This window comes from Rhinolophus ferrumequinum, assembly GCF_004115265.2.
Source record: "Rhinolophus ferrumequinum isolate MPI-CBG mRhiFer1 chromosome 3 unlocalized genomic scaffold, mRhiFer1_v1.p scaffold_36_arrow_ctg1_4, whole genome shotgun sequence".
NCBI lineage: Eukaryota > Metazoa > Chordata > Mammalia > Chiroptera > Rhinolophidae > Rhinolophus > Rhinolophus ferrumequinum.
This window is the reverse complement of record NW_022680354.1, coordinates 3,023,099-3,043,616: the sequence shown is the minus strand read 5'-3', so window position 1 is coordinate 3,043,616 and position 20,518 is coordinate 3,023,099. Positions and strand designations below refer to the sequence as shown.

Here is a 20,518-nt window from a genome sequence, read left to right as displayed (position 1 = left end):
CAGAAAGTCTGAAGGACAGAGAGGCAACTGCTCCACAGGATATCTGGGCAGGTAGTTACAACAATGAAAAGAGGGTTGGCCGGATGGCTCAGTTGGTTAGAGCAGGAGCTCAACTACAAGGTTGCCCAGTTCAATTCCCGCGTGGGATGGTGGGCTGCGCCCCCTGCAACTAAAGATGGAAAACGGGCGACTGGACTTGGAGCTGAGCTGCGCCCTCCACAACTAGATTAAAGGACAGTGACTTGGAGCTGATGGGTCCTGGAGAAACACGCTGTTCCTCAATATTCTCCCATAAAATTTTTTAAAAAGGCCAGGTGCTCACTGTTTACTGTGAGGTGAAAACAACAGGGGAGCAGAAGTGTCCTCTTGAGTGTCCCCATAGTACATGCCGGACTATCACAAAGGTTCCAGCACCCGCGACACAGAGCCCTTAAGCAGCCTAACCGGCCCCACAAACCGCGGGATCCCGACACCCCGAAGGCCCACGTAGGCGGACGCGCTCCGACCCAGTCACGGAGGGGAAGTTAGCCACGCCCCCTCGCCCCTGTTGTCCAATCGCTTCTGGACAGCTGCCTACGCGCTTTCCGGTGCCCCACTTCCGCCTTCCGGCCGGATGTTGCGGCTGTCCGAGCGCCGGGTTCCCCGCGCTCCATGGCGTCCACACGCGCTGGACCGGCAGAGCTGGGCTTCGCGGAGGCGGCGCCGGCGTGGCGGCTGCGCAGCGAGCAGTTCCCCAGCAAGGTGGGCGGGCGGCCGGCGTGGCTCGGTGAGGCCGGGCTGCCAGGGCCCGCGGAGCTGGCCTGCACGCTGTGCGGCCGCCCGCTGGCCTTCGTGCTGCAGCTGTACGCGCCCCTGCCCGGCAGAGCCGACGCCTTCCATCGCGCCCTATTCCTCTTCTGCTGCCGGGCGCCGCCGTGCTGCGCCGGCCTGCGCGGTGAGCGGCCCGCACTTGGCGCCAGCAGGGCTGTGGGCGGACGGGGGACGGCGCTGCTTCCTCCGGTGTCCGTGCCCCCGCGAGGGTTTCCCGCTCGGCCCCGGTTCTGCGTGCTCGCGCGTTCCTAGCTCCCGGCGTGTGGCCTAATTGGTACTAAGTATGCGTGGTTACATGCAGATACTAAAAATGGTCGGTTTTCAGATAACTGGGTCCCAATAGCTTTTTCATATTTTTCCGGATCGTTAGTCTCGTGATTAATTTGATTAGTTTGCATCAGTGCAGAACTGAGATGGGGGTATCAAACTATTTTCTAGACTTATAATTAAGAGTTTCTTTTGCACTTTTTTCCTTTTCTCTCCTTTCAGAAAATAAGCTTCCTGAAAGCAAAAACTGCCCTCTATTTATCTTTTCAAGAAATAGGTGGCTTTTCTGTCCTTTATGGAATGGAGGCTCAAACATTTGAGTTGACATATTGTTTTATTTAAAAATACATTGTTTCTCCTCATTTTCTCTCAGTTTTTAGAAATCAGCTACCAAGGAAAAATGACTTTTACTCCTATGAACCACCTTCTGAGTCTCCTCCTCCTGAGACAGGAGAATCCGTGTGCCTCCAGCTCAAGTCTGGAGCTCATCTCTGCAGGGTTTGTGGCTGTTTAGGACCCAAAACATGCTCTAGATGTCACAAGGCACATTACTGCAGTAAGGAGCATCAGACTCTAGATTGGAAATTAGGACATAAACAGGCTTGTACACAATCAGGTGAGTCCAGTTTTTTATTTTTAAATTTCAGCTTAGTTTCATAACATCTGTCAACCCAAATCTTTTATTTCGAGGGTAAAAGTTAAAATTAGAAAAGGCATAATACTTTTCAGAAGTTTGATAGTAAGGACTTTCTGAAAGGAACTTTGAGGTTTTGCCCACTTAGTTGTGTCCCAGCCTTGCCTTCATAGAGGCATTTAATTTATGACTCGTGACCTGAAATGCTGGAAATATATGGATTAGTTTACTAGGGAAAACTGTTACTACATGGGATCTACTTTAGATGTAAGAGTTTATCAGACTATCTTCAAAAATAAATTATTGCTAACGGTGCTAGTTACCTTTTTTGTTTCAGATAATTTGGACAATACAGTTCCAGACCACAATTTCCTTTTTCCAGAATTTGAAATTGTAATAGAAACAGAAGATGAGATTACACCTGAAGTTGTAGAAACAGATGAATCGGAGATTACAGGGAGCATGGGTAAGGAGTCAATTCAGAACTTTGTTCATGAAGTGATTAAACATAGTGCTCAAAAGAAAGGGCTAAGTATGTCAAGAGAGGTACAGAGAGGAAAACTCAATCCACTTTGGAAGCTGTGGTACAGGTATACAATTTCCTAACTTTGCCTCCTTTGAAAGTATCCTTCCTGTACTTCCCCTGCTTGGCATATATCAGGTCTGTCTTGGTTTTTATACAAATATGTCACAAGAAGTGTCCAGGAGGTCACTTGGGTAGGGCTGCAAGAGATGCTGGAAAATGGGTGAGTTCAAGGGGTAGCAGACTGTCCTCAGATCAAGGTGGTGTATGTGACAGTGCTTGGCATAGTGTTTGGTCAGCAGCAGGGGACTTTTCAAAGTTAGTTTCTCTGACCCGGCCAGTTTTAGATGTGTGATTTTGTTAGATCTCCAGAGCTGATTGTACTCCAGTGCCTGCGCTGACCACATACCTACGATGCTGGTTGGTAGCCAGCATTTACCACCACTTATTCTACATCAAGGGCTGTTTGTGTATGATCTCATTAAAATCCATAGTGAATTAACAACTGTACCCCCTTTTGCGATGAGGAAGTTGAGGTTCTTGGCTGTAAGTTTTACAGCTGGAGTTCGCGCTCAGTCTCACTGACTAGAACTCGAGCTCTAAACCACTAGATTGGATCCCAGGTTACAATGTTGACTTACTAGTCTGTACTTCATATTCAGGATATTAAAAATAACCTGATACATGTTACATACACTAAATCCTGTTGTGGACAGCAGTGGTGCCGTTAGCTGGGGTTCCAGTAAGTGAGAATGGAAAAGGAACGAGCTGACAGGTACACCGTGAGCATGTGATGACAGAGCGCATGTACCAGTAGGAAGAGGAAGGCATATGACATGGGCAGAATTGAGACACGAGTGCAGACGGTTTAAGGACAGTGGTGATAGCAAGGGCTCGTGTTTGTTGGGTGTCCTGTCGTGTGTGCACAGCAATCCTGAGCCTGGGACTTGGGTCTGTTCTTATAAATGTGAAGCTTTAAAGAGAAGCGCTCACTAGCAGCCTGCATAGTAAATAGTGCTTCTGGAGTACCAGGATGTTCAGATGGTCTTGAAGCACCAGCTTGAAGGAATTTAAGTCGGGAGAGCCTGTGGGGGCATGCAGCCTCCACAGTCTGGTTTAACACTAAGCTGGTTCTTTGAAACTGGCCACCTCAGCAGATGTGAATTGTCAAGTTACGGGGATCATTCCTGTTGCCGTAATAATTATGTTGATGGTTTTTCAGGTGAAGCACCTGAGGAAGAACTGGATTCTATGGCAAAACATGAATCCAGGGAAGATAAAATTTTCCAGAAGTTTAAAACTAAAATAGCCACAGAACCAGAGCAGGTAAGGTAGAACTCGTATAGCCCCTTTTGTGTTCTTCCAAGAAGTGTTTAGGGGTGTCATCACTAAAGCTGTCTTGTAAGCCATCCTTCGCACATAGGTAAGGTGTTCACAGGACAGGTCCTACCAGTAGTTACGGAAGGACAACAGCTGTGCTGTCCATCATGTGGGGTTTATCCTAATGGCAGTGTTGGGGGAGACATGTGGCCTGCGACACATGGAGTTCAGGCACCAGTGACTACAGGGGCCTTTGGCTTGTAAAACTAACAGGACATATTAACACAGAGACACTGATTTGGTGAAAAGGATCCTGGATCCTGAGTTACATCCTGAGCTGACATAACCGCATCTGCAATGTGGAAAGAATAGAGGGGGATTGTGTTTCCGCACGTTGCTGTCTTCAGTGTTGTTCTCCTTGACTCCCCTCATCATGAACAGCAGTCCTTAGAGAAACCTCAGTTAAATGCCCATAAACCAGTCACTGGATCAGCTGTCCTGGGCTCACAGGGAGAAGAGGTCTAGGTCTGGACCACCGAGAAAGTGCTTGTTTGCAGTGGGTGTGCTTTTAACAAAATGGGAAAACCTCAGTTGTTACATAAGGCCTTATTGTGATGGCATTTACCTGTTTGTAGTTGGCCTAAACACTGTGTTTCATGTGGTATTTATTTGTCCCTTGTAAAACCCCTAAGTACAGCTCATGTGTAGGAGGGCAAAGATGACTGCAATCTGTCTCAGGACCCAGTCCTGGGAACAGGGTTCTGTTTGACCTCCACAAACAGTCACAAGATTCAATCTGACCACGTCACCTAAGAAATAAATTCTGAAGTTGTGAGGCAGATAGCTGCAGGATTGCTTTGATGAAACAGAGAAGGCAATAAGGGTGCCAGGTCTGAGGAGACAGTAAGCCGCCTTACTGACAGTAAGTGGAAGGCTGTTCCATCAAGTGTGGGAGCAGGCACAGAGTTCTTCCAAATAACCATCAGATCGCACACTGCCACTGCAAACTTAGGTGACGTGTCACTGGTTGGGACATGACCGTGATTGATTTTAGATTCTCAGATACGGCCGAGGGATTGCCCCCATCTGGATCTCCGGTGAAAATATCCCACAGGAAAAGGACATTCCAGATTGCCCCTGTGGTGCCAGGAGGCTATTTGAATTCCAGGTATGACCTTAAATACAGACTATTTCAGTACATAGTCACCCAAGTTTATGTTTTCAAACATTAAAAACTTGACAAAAGGAACCTGCACAGAGGTCTAGATGGCTTTATAGAAGGTGCCATAGTGAAAATCAGAAACTTCCTGCCCAACCTCATGGCTTAAAATTGTCTTTTACTGCTTTATCCAGTAGTTTTTTCTTTCTCTAAATAACATGCTTTTTCTGACATCGGTCACTTTGCTGGTTTTTAGACCTGTGTTGACTGACTTGTGCAGTCATGAGGATTTAAAGGTACTCGCTTCCACTATCAGCACACCTGACCTTACCTCCCAGTGCAGTTATATTGTTATTTTTAGGCTCTATGGTTACCTTTCTAATTTTACATAATATATTTTATTCCATTAATTAAGGTCTGATTCTGTACCTTGTTGCAGGAGTGTTTTGGAACCTTATTCTGTTAGTCTTGGTTTGTGGATTTATAAAGAAAACAAGTGGATGTAATCATTAAGATAAATGATTTTCCACAAATTGTTAGCATCAAAATCATTTTGGGTTGAGTGGCATTCATTGCTCTTCCGTGGATTCATGCACCTTACAAAGTGGTAGGTGATAGAAAGGTATTTTGAGGACTGCCTCCAAAACCGATTGGTTCTTGGACCCCAACATGAGCTGACGGTGTGTGAAGCGTGTTCCTATCCGTGGTGGCAGTTGTGGGTCTTCCTTTTGCCAGCTGACACCTTGGCTTCTGTACAGACACGTCGGTTTCCATCTTGTCCTCATTACTATTCGAGTTTCTTCAGTCACAGTAAGAGCATCTACTATTCAGCTTTCAAATGGCAGAAAGTCAAAGTTGCCCAAGTGGAAGTCTCAGTCCTATTTTGTGATGTGTTATTGATAAAAATAATTAGGTTTCCAGCTGAGCCACATAGATCAGCCAGTCCACTGTACTTGGGAACTTCTTTCTCAAGTGGAAAACAAAGACCAAATGAAGACCAAGTGAAATACAGAGGGGTTTTGAAGGAATAGAGTTGTAAAATATTTTTAGGTCAAATGTGCTTGTTCTGTAATGTCTATAATTCTGCTGTGTGGTGTGGAGATTGCGAGCTCAGGGACCCTACAGTCACCCTGGCAGGGAAGGTCTGTCAAAAGCAGACTGTCCTCCTTGCCTTGAAGCAGGTGTGACTATCACCCTCTTCTCAGGTCATGCCTCAGCTGCTCAACTACCTAAAGGCCGACAGACTGGGCAGGAGTGTCGATTGGGGTGTCCTGGCCATCTTCACCTGCGTCGAAAGCTGTAGACAAGGCACTGGCTACACCGAGGAGTTTGTTTGGAAACAAGATGTAACAGATACACCTTAAAGACCCCGTCGTCAAGCTTTGAAATGCTTGTGATCTCTTAGACCTCGCTGTTCCAGTTGTTAGGACTTTGCCCTAAGGAAGTAATTGTACCAGAGATCGAGGTACAGAGACCTTGTTTTAGGCATTGTTTCCAATGTCTAAATAGTAGGGAAGCAGAAATGTCCAATGATGGAATTCCATACATTTTGGGATATCTGTACAGTGGAAGGCTATGCAGTTTTTATGATAGAGACCTGCGTGCACACCAAGTATGATAAAGATCTAAATTGACACCCTGATACTTTTATAGGTGGTATTCATAGTATGACTAGGTTTTTGTAAAAATATCTGTGTATGTGTAGAGCACAGAAATCAATCTGGAAAACACATACTAGGTGGGCTGAATGGTGGGCTAAGTGAAACAATTTTCTTATATGTATATTTCTTCAATAAAGATGGGTTAAATGTGCCTAATTAAGTCAAACCACTCAGATCATTTTCTCCCCTGAAATTTGCATAGTTACAGAGAAAAATATTTGGGTATAATCGCAAAGGGATGGTCTGCTGGTGATTGTCTGTCACAGGCTCTAGTATTCGTGGAAGCCTAGACGTGAAAATACTGGGCCGTGAGTAGAGAGGGATGCCCAACAGTTCTGAAATAGCTGCAGTTAGGATCAGGAGAAGGTTTGCGATCAGACAGCCTGACTTTGAAACTGACCTTGGTCAGCCAGTGGTCAGCGTACAGATGAGACTGACAGGCGAGAGCACTGGTCTCCCTTTGCACCTCACACCGTTGTGCACAGGCAAGGAAACCAGACTAAGGTGCAGGATTGGGCCGTCGGGATTCCCTAGGGCGCCCCAGGGACATCTGGCCCAGAGCTCAGCTTTCAGATGTGGGACAGTGTTAGCACAGTGGTTTCTGAACCTCTGCCCTCAACCGTCCTGAGGCTCCCGCAGCCCCAAGCGGTGTAGTTCCCTTGTGAGAAGCCCTGCTTCCCATAGCCCCAGGGACACCTGCTCAGCACAGGCAAAGCTGCTGGCTGCTGTTAGCTAATTCTGGTGACTTTCTCATGGTTACTGGGTCGCTCTTCACACGCCCTGCTAACCCTGAAAGGCACTGCCACTGTACACACTGCTTTGGAGGTGACAGTGTTTGTTGATGTCCTTGAGTACTTGGCTTTATACATCCAAGTCCTGGCTGAGTGGTCCGCGTTGTGTGCTGCACGTATGTACACGTAACTCGTAGAGACATGCACATAAAACAGTGCCACGAAACCGCAGCATGAAATTCCCATGGGGAGACTGGTTACATACAATGTTTAAAGACGGAGGGAATGGTATTAAATTGAAATCATAATCACCCATAACTATGGTGAGACAGCCCATGGTTACTGGAGGACATGTGAAAAGTTCCCATCAACTGGTGGCAAGGGTCATGTTTGGTAAGTATCTCAGTGGCTTCTGGAAAATGACTCGTGGGACCTTCAAATTATAAGTAATACTCATAATCAGGATATGTTACATATAGTTAAGTTTTGCAAAACAGAAAAGCATCCTGACTGCTAAGGATTTTCCAGCAAATTCATTAAGGTCTGTTCCTGGAGACATTACCAGACGACGTGGACCTTCTTACAGGCATGTTGGTGTCATCAGCCAAACTGTCCTTTAGGTGTGTATCCCCAGCAAGCTCTGGAGATGATGGTGAGAGTTCACAGGCCCTCTCCATTGGGAGACAGCTAGCCCAAATCACCAGAAAGTAAGTGTCACAGCGCCCACTTGGTGACCGTGTTAAAAACAGCTAACACTAAACCAGTTTCCTGAAAAGGAAATAACTTGGTCCCGTTTATAATAGCATCGAAAACAATAAAATACTTAGGAGTAAATTTAAGGAGGTGAAAGGTCTCTATTCTGACAACTACAAGACACTGATGAAAGAAATTGAAGACAAATAAATGGAGAGGGATCCGTGTTCCAGATTGGAAGAATTAATGTTGTTAAAATGTTACTGCCAAAAGCTATCTATAGATTCAATGCAGTCCCTGTCAAGAGTCCAGTAGCATTTTTCACAGGAGAAAAAACTCTTCAAATGTATATGAAACCACAAAAGACACAGAACAGCCAAAGAAAACCTGAGAAAGAAGAACAAAGAAGGAGGTACCATACTTCCTGATTTCAAGCTATATTATAAAGCAAGTCATCAAAACACTGTGGTAATGGCCTAAAAACAGAGAAATAAACCAATGGAACTGAATTGAGCCCAGAAATAAACCCACGTCTATATGGTCAACTAATACGTGACAAGGGAGCCAATACTCAGTGGAGAAGAGTCTTTTCAATAAGTGGTGCTGAGAAAATTGGATATTCACATGTAAAAAAAAAGTGCAACTGGACCCATTTCTTACACCACTCAAAAATTAACAAAATGGATTAAAGACTTCACTGTAACACCTGAAGTCATGTAACTTTGGCCTAGAATGCTGCTTGTAGTCTCAGCAGGCTGCTAAATTTCTACTCATCAGTTGATCCTAACTTTTCTATGAGTCAGGACCCTTAGTTGCAAATGACATAACTGAAATCATTTAAGTGGAAAGGGGTTCATATAGATGTGGAGCTGGCTTAAGACTAAATAGGGACTAGGATGGTTCGGGAGCACGTGCTCCCCCTCTCGCTCTCCACCCCGCACCCCTGCCATCCTCTGGGTCTTAATGTAGACAGGCTTGTTCTGCAGCAGAAGACACTGGGACCCAGCTTTGAACCCTACTGAACACATGAGAGATGTCTCCTTTGGCTTCAGGATAACTTCATCCCAGGAAGGGTTCCTGCCCATCACCCAAGAACCCTGCTGGGCCCAGACGGCCTGTCCTGACCGCTCAGCCCCACTGTAGACAGCACCCCAATAACCTGTCTTCTGACAGAGCTGAGTCCTGGTCTGCGCACCCTTTGACAACTCAGAATGCACCATAACAAATATGTTTCAATGCTTTCGACATTCATATTGATGGTGATCTTGTTATTGTAAGACTGTGTGTTTTCATGTGGGATAAATAACTACCCATAGGGTATTTTAAGTCATCCCGTGTGTTTTTAAAAAGTAAGAATTCTCAGTGTAAAAGGTAATAAATATTAAAGAATCGATCAAATAAAACCCCTATGGTCCTGAATTTGAGTTGGGTATATCTGTGAATTCATGAGGTATTTTACCTTGAAAATTTTCAAAGGGAAAAACGCAAGCACTTATCCTGGTGTATGAAGTGCATCACTTTAAAAAAGTATTCAATGAACATATGAAAAACAAATGAAACTATTAGAATTTCACCATTTGCAACCCACTAACAAATTAATGGATCGATGAGAAGAGAAACAACCAAACACTTGATTCCTAACGAAAGAACACGCCACTTGCAGTCTTTACAAAAGGGATCAAGGCTCTGGATACAGCGGCCCATTCACAGGAACCAGAGAACGATGCCCACACTGAACTGCACCGTGAGTGTGCAAACAGCAAAACACAGGATAGGAAACCACCAGCCAAACAGCCTGAAACGTTAAGGAAAAGAGATGGAGAGGAAACTTCAGGAATAAAGGAATAAATCTTCAGGAATAAATATCTTTTTTTTTTTAAATGGAAGACTAACCTCTATTAGGGTAATGGATATTTACAGGGGGTCGTGGGGCTGGTGGCTGGATTGGAGCCGAAAGAGGGGCTTCTGGGATGGCCGACAAGGTTCTAGGTGGTTTTTGCAGGGTCAGAGAGAGAATTACGGGCAGTGTTATGTGGGAAGGGGGAGGCGTTCAATATATGGAGGGCAGTAAGGACCTCTTTCGTGAGCAGCCTTACATTTTCAGGCAGTTCATCTACTTTCAGTGCAACGGACAATGAAATGTGGATTGAGACAGCAAGCAAGCAGACACACACTGAAATGGTTTCAGGCATTATATCTGAAATACAACTTTTTCACAGTATGACCACATGGACCTTACAGGGCACCATTTATAACACCAACCTAACACTTTATAAACAGCATTTATTGTACAGAGCACTGTGAAGAAAGAAAATATTTACAGCTGTTCGTTCTCATGGACACACCTGTTCTGTCCTGCAATACTGAAAGGTGGAATGTGTCTGGCACAAAAATAACCCTAGGAGTTACAAACTAGAAAACAACACTTTTAAAAAAGATTTTTACTGCTCTGGTAGAAATATAAAAACTGGTTTAAGGGGAAGAAATCAAACAAAATTAAAAGTCCAGTCAATTGTAGAGGAGGCTCTAACACTAAAGTTTTGTCCCTTAAGCCAACTTGTCAACAGCAGTAAGTGTTTAAAATCTAAATATAAATAATGGGCAGCACCGCCTAGGCAGGGGCACGGCAGGGCCTCTGTGCAGAAGTGCGCCCCTCCCGATGTGCTCGCGGGCACACACAGGCTGCCACCCACAGCCCAGCGGGGCCATCCCCACCACCACCACTTCAACGTCCCCAAACTTATTTATTTTAAAAAATCAGCGGGTGGGGAAGGCAGGCGCACACAGCCACTACGTCGTCTTCCTGAAGCCCTTTAGGATAGGGTAGATGTTCTCAAATGCTTCGTAAATTTCTGCTCTGACTTTAGCACCTACGAAGACACGCGGAGTGGAGATGAGAGTCTGAAATGGTATTTCTTAACATACTAAGAGGTAAAATCGGGACTTTAAAACAAAATCAAAGATAGACTGCCCAGACGTAGTCTCCATGCCCAGCTAGACTGACAGACGTAGGCACTAATACCTTAGCGATGGAACCCCTTGTCACAATGCCACTTTTGTTCTTAAAGCAGTATTTTCTTAAAATGGCTGTTGGAATTACAAAAGCAGTGTCCCAGGTGACGCCAGCCTTCCTCTCTGCAGCTGGCCTGCTGTCCCAGGCAGCGCAGCCCTGAGTGGCTGCATCTCACTGGCCCAATTGCTGCCTCCAGCCAAGATCCTAACAGCACTCCTCTGTGGTCTCAACATGACATTGCTGGTGAAAGCCAATGCTTCAGAGGACAACTTCCAACTGAAAACGCCCTCTTATCCAGTGCGGTACTCCCTTGTCCCTCCCCCAATAGGTCGTGCTTCGACAGAAGGACCAGCAGGAACCTGCTCCGGTTCCTCCTATGGGTGCATTTCCCATCGGTGTTAGGGTGGGAAGAAAAGAGCGGCAAAGGCATCTTTCCCGGTTGGTAGCGAAATGTCCCAACTCGGTGTCATTACTTTTTAGCACTGAGAAAATGCCATTCAAAGGTTCAGCTACCACACCCTGTCTATTGTAACTTACCTGTTAATACAACTTTTCCAGAAACAAAAATAAGGAGAACAATTCTGGGCTTGATCATTCTGTAGATCAAACCAGGAAATAGTTCTGGCTCATAACTAGAAGGAAAAGGACAAAAACAATTTGTAAATTAAAAGTCCATACTGTTAAACAAAATGAGGCCCCGTACAAGGGAAAACACTGACTAAACAGCCACCCGATCAGGAGAAAGCCCAGTTCTTCGAGTCACAGTAAAGGACAGAGGACTAAAGGCCAGCGAGACCAACTTCTGACCAACCAGCACTAGAGGGCAAATAACTCCGTTTCTGATGAATCTGGATTTTCTGACATGAGAACAAGAGCTTTACCTTAATGTTCTGTGGTCTCTGACCCTCATCAGGTGTCACTGTGGACCAGTCTGCCTGTATCATTGATTTCTAAGCTCAGACAATAACAATTTGTCTTTGTCCATTCCTGTCTCATCTCCTTAAATTGGAATAGTCTCTAGCTGTGAGCGCTGGCCAGGCAAGTTAACCAAAGTGACAGAGCAGACGCTGGCCGGACAACAGGCCTTCCTGACTGCATACACCACCAGCATGCCTAGTTGGAAGCCCAGTAACCCTGCTGTGTTAGCTGATACTGGAAGCAGTCAGCAGGGGAGTGTTTCACATCGTGGAAAATGTGGGACAGGTTCTCAGGAAGACGCTTGGGAAGACACGCGACTGCGTTTCCCAAGTGTGCAGGGCCTGGTGCCCGAGGGTGCCGTGAGAGGGAGGCTGCAGAAGTGGCCAGGACCTTGCAAGTCCTCGCTGGGAAGTCACGGCACACGGGCGGAAAGGACAGTCCCATTACTCAGCCTTACGCTTGGCTGGGAGAGCCTACAATGCAGACTAGAAGGTCACACAGCTGAGGAAAAAGCTGACATACGAGGCTGTGGATTTAATTCCTGCACTTAAATCGTACTTAAAACAATGATGTGCCCAAGGGAAGTCAGTGACACCTGGTAAGGGGCACTTTCATGTCAACAGGTGGGGTGGGAGGCAGAGGTGGTGAGAGGGGCCGTGGCTGCTCGCCAGCAGGCAGGAGGCTCCGCAGGACACACAGGCGGCCACAGCGTGTTACGCAGCAGCACACGCGAGACTCACCTGCTGAACTGCTGGTGGGTCAGCACAAGGCCCTCCAGCCGGATTGGGAACTTCACATCGCAGCTCCCCACCATGTTCTGAATCTTGAAGTCCAAGAACTTGGCTGGGAAGCCCAGCTTCTGCACGACTCGGGCGTACTTCCTGGCTGCTAGTCGGGACTGCTCTTCGCTGGGGAGAGGGAACGGGAGGGAATGGGAGAGACTCATACCCATACAGCCAAAATAGTTATTTAGAGGAATAACTTATAAAAAGTCCAAATTGGGAAAGGTGTTTTAAAAAAAACTGTAACTGGTCACCAACCCCCCCCTCCCAAGGGGATAAAAGACCAGCAGATATGAACCATTTCATTATAAAGGCAGAAAACAAAGGCCTGCCCCAATGAGCACCTTTTCCATGACCAGATTATTGACAGCCCAGTGTGTCCCAGACATGAATGACTGTCACCATCACCGTCACTGTCACTGTACTTTAGCACAGATGCCTGCTGAGACCAACACGAACGGGCTTCCTTTTGGCAGGAAAATATCGACGAGATTCAGACTTGAAGAACGTACACACTAAGTCTCCTGCCCATTCGCGTGACTATTTGTTGGGTGAAGCTGTGACTTAGCGAAGCAGAGCTTCGCTAAAAGGATGAAATCGATAAAATCATAAACAAGGGACTCAAGTGCAAAGTCAGGAGTGACAAAATGTAAGCACACATGCAGTGCTTTTTTTCAGGAAAGTACACTTATTTATGGTTTCTTATCTGGATAAAGTAATTACCGAACTAGACAGGCACTATTCTGTCTGCGGGAAATGCTCTGCACAAAGAGGCTACAGACTGGGGAGGAAACCCACACGCAGCATCTGCTAACAAGCCAGTCACTGGTGTTCCGTCCAGAGGACAGCAGCGGACAGACTCCTAAATGAAGAGTCACGTGGAGCCAGGGACAGGCCCACGTCTTGCCTGCTGAAAATCGAGACCAGCATGGACACAGCATGGCTTTCCCGTCATTGAAAGAGAAGTTCAAAGGTCACACTAAGCACAAGCATCGACTGCCCCTGTACGTTAACACCTCCGAGTGCATTTTAATCATCTTTTATTTGAAAAGTTCAATCTACTTCCCTTTGTAAAAGCTTTATGAAGCTGATGTTACTAGCCCTCCCCTCACATGTGCCTCCTGCCAAGTATGTGGGCTGTCAGACAGGGTTAGACACCAAGGCCCGAAACGCTGCCCTTCAGACAGGCTCACTCCAAACAGAGGCGGAGCACGGCAACAGCATGTGATGGGAAAGATGTGTTCTCTACGTGCTGCCACGAGGCCGGCAGGCACCGGCAACCACACACACTGTGCTGTCACACTACCCGCCCACTGCGGTCTGCCACACTCTTACCATCCCCTCTGAAATTCTGTGACTCAGAACCCATTTGTTTTCCACTGGGGGGTGACTGTGTTATAAAGTCTTTCTCTTAAAGGGATCCTTCTTAATAATGTTGATATTACATTTTATCAAATACACATAAAATATAACTGAACTGTATGGAAATAAGCAATGGTAACGTACGTCCGAGACTCATGCCTAATCTGAAGACGACGAAATGACTGGTGTCTGAAGTGATCAGACCCAACCATGTTAACAAGGGAGCAACCACGTCTTATGGAAGACTGGCCTACTGCCCAGAACATGAGCCAAGGCCAGCACAAGGGCCCCCCACCTACCTCTTGGCCCCTGTGCACACCATTTTCCCGGAGCTGAATATCAGGGCAGTGGTCCGGGGCTCTCGTATTCTCATGATCACAGCAGCAAACCGCTGAAAGTCAGACACAATCGTTAACGAGGTCTTGCCAGACTGCTGATTTCTCTTAGGAGAACCAAACCAGGACAAACAAAATCCCGACTACTAAAGGACCCAGGGCATACAGTTGTCAAAGCATCTGCCACGTGTCCCTGCGCGTGGCACGCTAGGTATCGCACGCTCAGGTGGCAGAACCAACACCCTGTGACAGCTGAGTACGCGGCTCCTGGACCTGTGTGCTTTCATACATTCCAACAAGTAACATTTGCAAAACTGTATTCTTTAACTAATTACACCTTAATACACACCAGTACCTCCGTTTCTACCTTGAACTTGCTGCTTCTCAAGACCAGCTTCTGTAACTATAACTTTTCTATTTGATAAACCTTGTCTACCTCTGGAGGGAACTAGTAAATCAGATTACAACCACACTAGGAAGTAGTGGAGTGCCCTCCTATTTCCAATCAGCTCTAGAAACAGCATTGATGCATAACATGATGCAGACTTTTTCAGCTAGGGACCTGTAGAAGGAAATTCCTGTATTATTACAGTCTAAAATACATTACAATTGCTCTGACCTTGGGATTATATTCAGCATTTCGGGCACGAAGTGCAATGGTCTTTAGGTCAAGTTTACAACCAAGATTCACGGTGGATACAATATTTCTGCAAGAAATTTGAAAAGAAAACATGATTTATTTATTTACCTTTTACAGGATGAGGTATTAAATGATTATCTAAAATCTGATCCTTTCACCAAAAATAATTTAATTTCATTAATTTTAACTTAATTTCTTAATTAGAAACTTTAATAAATCACTGACATTTATTTAATGTTTCACAAGTACCACATACCATGGTGTGAGCATTTCACATGAATTGTTACTTAGTACTGATGGTGCACCATGAATAACTATCTTCAGATGAAGAAACTGAGGCTTAAACAGGCGTGGCTTGCTCGGGAAACACAAGGCCTCCAAGGACTAGTGTCAGGGTTCGAGTCTGCCTCTCTCCAGAGCCTCAGCCTTTCACTTACACTGACGCAACTCATCCACGAGCTCTGAGCTACCGTCAACATAACCCCTATTCCTAAAACCACTCTTATGAAGGAAAGAGGCAGGCATGACTTCCTCAGCCCTCTCAAAATAAGTATCTTTTGGAAAAACAAGAATTCAGTATCTGACAAAGGAAAAAACACCTGCTTTTTTCTTATGATTAACAGTCAATCAAGAAAACCAGACATAACCATTTATTATCTAGGCCCAATAGGTTCCCTCGAGTCTTCTTGTATCAGTTCATGAAAAACTTACAAAAGAAAATATGTAGTGGAAAAGAACTTTATTACAAATTTTACTAAAAATTCAATAAAGCAATCCCAAATTTTAATTTTGTATTTTCCTGGTTTTGCAAATATAGATTCGAAATGGGCCATGTCCTTTGAACAGAACGAACTGCCCATAAACCATCGTGCGTGGACCCGATGGCCACGTCCTATGCACACGTTTCCAGCTGGGTCTGGCTCATCGCTGCTTCTGGTTCCTTCTTAGACTATCACAATGCAACACTTCTTGTCAGAAGTGGCTCCTAGTGTGGAAAAAAGAACACGAATGCCTTGTTCAGTGCACACGTGTGAGGCCACTTAGGGCGGCAACCCACTGCACGTGCTCATCTCTCTACACCACCTACTTCCCGCTGAGCAATTTCGTATGCACGCCTACCTGCTACACTGTCCCCTCATGAACTGAATCCAGCAAGTTCTGGTGCCTCTATCACAAACTCAGTCACACAGTTGTATTCTCTTTCTAAACAATTGTTCAAACACAAGTAGCCTACAATTCACCGTCTAACCATCTTTCAGGGAACAGAACAGAGAGGCATTCCGGACTCACACTGTTGTGCGGCTGTCACCACCATCGTCCCTGGGAAGCGGAAGCTGTCCTACAAGGCAATAACCCTGTGCTCCCCCCGCCAGCCTGGCACCCACCCTTCCACTTCATGTCTCTGATCTTCACTAAGCACCTCCCAAGACTGGGCTCACAGGGTGTGTCTTGTGACCGGCTCACGGCACTTGCCATAATACCCCGGGTCCTACCAGCAGCAGATTACACAGCTGCCTCCTCTGGACGGCTGAGTAAGGAACGTGCCACCCGTATGAATACAGTGCACCCCATCCTGACCCACGTCCTTTAGGCAGAAAGACCCATTCAGGCCAAGAACAGCCATCCTCAGCTCTTCAAGTATTTAGACACGGCCATCCCAATAAGCAGTAAGGACAAACAAGGCCACTCAACTCCGCGGATTCCACAACTCAGGACTGAATCTTCCCAGAGATCTAAGACACCACCACAAGGGAAGGAGACAGAGGCTCGAGGAGACAGTCAGCTGTAGGAACGTCTGCAACAGGAAGGGCGCGCTGCTTCTGCTCGCCAAGTACATAGACAAGCTGCCCAACTTCCACAGCTGTTTGCAGGGCTTCCCTGGGGCGCCAACCAGCTCTGAGGGGAGACAGCTCTGGCCACATCACCTGCAGAGCCACACCCCAAGACAACCAGCCCTGGGGCCCTCCAGGCAGGACGCTCAGATACTCACTGCAGCTGGGGCACGATCCCAGAGCTCTCGGAGGCGGGTGTGGCGGGCGTGATGGGGGTCATGGGGGTCATGGGCGAGGGGTAGAGGGGCGTGGTGCCCGGCAATGGCGCGGTCGTGAGAGTCTGTGAGTGGAAAAGCTGCGGGGTGGGGCCCGAGGCACCCTGAGTTGCTTGCTGGGCCGCCACCTGCTGTGCTGCGGCTGTCACCGCTGTCACCGTCGTCACCGCTGCCTGCTGCTGCTGCTGCTGCTGCTGCTGCTGCTGCTGTTGCTGCTGCTGCCGCTGCTGCTCCTCCAGGACAGACAGGCTGCTGGGGTTCTGGATCGGCTGCGGGGTCAGCCCCGTGCCGTACGGCATCATGGGGCTGAAGATGGGGATTCCTGGGGTCATGGCGCCCTGTCAAAGGCGGGAGGAAATGGGTCAGGCCAGCTGCTGGGTGGTGTGTGCAGGACGCACCTGGGGAAGGACGGGCATCTTCCAGTGTGACAGGTCCCTGAGCATGGCGACAGGAACCTGCTCCTTATGCACCCCCTTTCTTTACACGACAAAGCAGGGAACGGCTTAGGGCTCGGAACTGGACCTGGCTGTGCCATCCACGCTTGCTACTTACCACGTGTGAGAACCTGAACAAGCTGCTTAGCTATTCGGGCATTCTAGGGGATAGTAACATGTGAAGGTCGTTAGAAAGAATAAGGGAGAGAACTGGAGTGAGCACACATCCTTGTTTAAACTCTTATCCTAACTTACCATTGGGGTGGTTCCCCGTCACACTCTCAAAGAGGATCTGTCTCAGTTTGGATGATAAATTTTATGGTTACGCTAGAGACATCCACTGAAGGCATCCAACACAATGACAGGCACATAGAAAACACTGACATGTTAGCAATGACAGTGACAATCATTCTCCAGTTGCTGACATTAGGGGTGTTTCCGTGCTGGGGCTATTATGAATAAAGGTGTTGTAAACATCTGTGTGCAGGCTTTGTGTATACTGTGTTTTCATTTCTCTGGGGTGAATGCTTAGCAGTGGGATTGCTAGGTCACGTGGTAACTTTATACATCCATTTTCCACAACAGACTGCTACATTCCCTTCCTTCCCTTCCATACTCTCTCTGACAATGCGAACAGCTGGACTGCACCCCCTACCGCTGTGTTACCTGAGGGGAGGCCAGGCCCTGAGCATAGGGTGGCAGGCTGCTGTTCTGATCCATGATGACTGCTTTCTTTTTGGCAAATCAACACCTGGGCCTGGAGCTCGCCTCAGCGTTCAGGCTTTTCCTAGAGCATCCCTAGCACACTCTTCTCAGCAAGTTCAACTCTCTATCTTCAGGCACACCAGGGAACACTGATGCTGCTTGGAGGACAGAATGAAGTTTAGTGTAAGAATACAGGTACATTATACAATCTTATAAACCAGTTTCATGATTACACAATCCCCCCCACACCCCAAAACTCAAGCTATTTTGGAATACACTTCTTTTTACCAATAATGTTGAAATCTTATTCTTTCCATGTTTCCTGTGACTGCATGCCAAATCGCCAACAGAAATAAAAACTGTTTTGCTACTGTTTAATTTAATTACTCATAATATTACAATTTAAGGTGTCGTGATCAGCACTGAAAACTTCTGGGGGGGAAAACGTCCAGAGAAAAATTCCTAAGCGAACTGTCATGTCTGAGTAGAGAGATTTATTAACACCGTTTACACAACTCTATTAGGCTAAGTTCAGGTTTTAAAGTATTCCAATCAATTTTATATCTTCAAAGTTTGGGCGTTAAGTTCAATAAATACTTAATTTGAGTCCAATACACTTTTGTCTATCGGTTATTGAACTGCTACTTTAATAAAACACTAAGAAGTAGTACAGACATAAAAATAATTAAAAGACCATGTTTTTACTCGTGCAATAACTACCTCTTTAGAACACATCAATACAAAGTGTGCTTATGTCTGGCTTTCCTAAAGTTACTCTTTACTGGCTAAACATTTGAAGTTAGTTTTAGACAAAAGAACCAAGTGGCTGCTGAAAGACCTTTTGTTCAGTTTAGTTCAGATGGACCCCTGACTTGCTCAGGGTTGTTGTGAGAACTGATTGAATCAAATAGTATTAACTGATTAATACGTCACAAACAGCATCTAGTTATCATACAGAAGCACAGGATAAATGTGTGCTATTATCATAAGATTTCAGTTTAAACATTAATACCTGATCAGACGTTCTCACACAGACCTACAGGTCCTAGTTACATGTGGAAAGTCAAAAACCCACATTCACTTCAAGCATGTGCAGTTGCAAAGCAAGCACTCAGATATTTCGGGAATAAATGAAAGAATCTGATAACCACTTTCAGAGGACAAAGGACCCCAAGGGCTACATACTCATTACTGACAGATCATCATAAACATGAAAACTCTGCCTCAGAAAATGTCAGAGATATACGAACGGTTATACGCTTTTGACACTAATCCTGCTGTTACAACAGAAGTGCTGCAAATACAAAGATGAAGAGGATGTAGTCCTTAGCCTTCCCACATCAGGAGAAACGATGGCAGGACAGGAGAACTCCGGGGCTTGGTGCGCGGCACCGTGCAGTCCGGGTTCCTCCCGCGCCCGGCACCCCACGCTCGTACGGCCGAAAGCCGCTTTCGAATTACAGCAGAGGGCAGCCGGCGAATCGGCGGGTGGGCGGCCGGTACAGGCCGAGTGGCTCTGGCCCGGGCGGGAGGCACGTTCCCGCGCGGCCTGCGCGCCCACCTGCGTCTCCCACCGCCATCGCCCCGGGGCCTCGCTGCAGTGGTCGCCTCTGAACAACCCTCAGAAAAGAGAAGAGGCTAAAGGGCTGTTACCTGGAGTCACTGCAGAGAACACTACCCGCCCGCGAAAACGGAGTTAAGCCGTAGGCGGCACCAGCGCCCGCCCCGGCCACCCTCCCGACCCTACTGAACCGTTGGCGCGCGTTTATACTGTCACTTCCGCCAGTCCAGCCCTTGGCTTCAGCGAGGTGCCCACGCTGGAGCGGCGGCCATGGGAAGTGTGGGTAGTGTCACTTCCTGTGTTTCCTGGGATGATCGGTTGAAGGGTATTGAGAGGCGGGGCGGAGCTCTTCAGGACTTCCGGGGTGAGGGTGCCTGGCCGGAGCGTTTTCTGATTGGTTGTTGCTGGAAGGAGCGAGATACAGATTTTTATGTATTTATTTATTTTATTATTATTATATTTTAGATAGTTCATCAAAAAGAGGATTATTCGGGAAAAGAATACAAAACCGCCACAGCGGTGTGGGAACACGCACCTTCCGGCCGACCGTCTACGTGCAAAAGAGAGCGAGATACAGATTTTTAAATGTGGACTTTCTAAGCGACTCTCTGTGTGACCTTTGGCAAGTTACCTGGCTCTCTGCCTCAGTTTGTTGGTCTGCAGAATGGACTAATAGCAGACGTTGCCCTCAATGGACGTTGAGAGATGGAATAAGGAAAAGCATGAACCGTGCCTGGCACGTGATGAGCACTCAGTCAGTGCATGCTTTCTATTCTCAAACATGTCAAAAGATAAGAAAAACAAAAGCAGACAGCCTGGCTTACAGAGTCAAGTATATTTTACTTCTGCTACTACCATCTTATGCTCTTTTTTCACATTTGTCTCAATGAGACTGTCCATAGTTGTTTATTAGCTTCCCGATG

At 46.7% G+C, this 20,518-nt stretch overlaps 2 protein-coding genes across 4 annotated transcripts; one reads left to right on the top strand and one right to left on the bottom strand.

Annotated features, from left to right (window-relative positions):
• The first annotated feature begins 597 nt into the window (after positions 1–597).
• PDCD2 (programmed cell death 2) lies at positions 598–10,096 on the top strand. Of its 2 annotated transcripts, none has more exons than XM_033100435.1 (6): positions 598–934; positions 1,451–1,693; positions 2,094–2,177; positions 3,457–3,560; positions 4,609–4,722; positions 5,919–10,096. In XM_033100435.1, exons 1-6 carry the CDS (start codon positions 652–654, stop codon positions 6,075–6,077), a joined length of 987 nt encoding a protein of 328 aa, XP_032956326.1. In that variant the 5' UTR covers positions 598–651; the 3' UTR covers positions 6,078–10,096. The 2 variants fall into 2 exon arrangements, with proteins under 2 accessions (XP_032956326.1, XP_032956325.1); XM_033100434.1 differs by having other exon boundaries at positions 2,049–2,177.
• Positions 10,097–10,224: 128 nt separating this feature from the next.
• On the bottom strand, positions 10,225–19,996 carry TBP (TATA-box binding protein). 2 transcript variants are annotated; one of them, XM_033100437.1, is made up of 8 exons: positions 19,688–19,996; positions 17,996–18,192; positions 16,839–17,233; positions 14,828–14,915; positions 14,173–14,264; positions 12,470–12,637; positions 11,349–11,443; positions 10,225–10,668 (listed from the first exon to the last, which is right to left on the bottom strand). In XM_033100437.1, exons 2-8 carry the CDS (start codon positions 18,047–18,049, stop codon positions 10,589–10,591), a joined length of 972 nt encoding a protein of 323 aa, XP_032956328.1. In that variant the 5' UTR covers positions 18,050–18,192; positions 19,688–19,996; the 3' UTR covers positions 10,225–10,588. The 2 variants fall into 2 exon arrangements, with proteins under 2 accessions (XP_032956328.1, XP_032956327.1); XM_033100436.1 differs by having other exon boundaries at positions 17,996–18,189.
• Between the last annotated feature and the right edge of the window lie 522 nt (positions 19,997–20,518).

What these genes read in the sequence shown, in the direction of transcription:
- PDCD2 (XM_033100434.1), top strand. Translation starts at nt 652, where the DNA reads ATGGCGTCCACACGCGCTGGACCGGCAGAGCTGGGCTTCGCGGAGGCG. An exon ending in GTGCTGCGCCGGCCTGCGCG is followed by an intron (nt 935 to 1,450) that starts GTGAGCGGCCCG and finishes ATTTTCTCTCAG; the next exon opens with TTTTTAGAAATCAGCTACCA. An exon ending in GGAGATTACAGGGAGCATGG is followed by an intron (nt 2,178 to 3,456) that starts GTAAGGAGTCAA and finishes ATGGTTTTTCAG; the next exon opens with GTGAAGCACCTGAGGAAGAA.
- TBP (XM_033100437.1), bottom strand. Translation starts at nt 18,049, where the DNA reads ATGGATCAGAACAGCAGCCTGCCACCCTATGCTCAGGGCCTGGCCTCC. An exon ending in GGGATCGTGCCCCAGCTGCA is followed by an intron (nt 14,916 to 16,838) that starts GTGAGTATCTGA and finishes AATTTCTTGCAG; the next exon opens with AAATATTGTATCCACCGTGA. An exon ending in GTGTGCACAGGGGCCAAGAG is followed by an intron (nt 12,638 to 14,172) that starts GTAGGTGGGGGG and finishes CCCTCTCCCCAG; the next exon opens with CGAAGAGCAGTCCCGACTAG.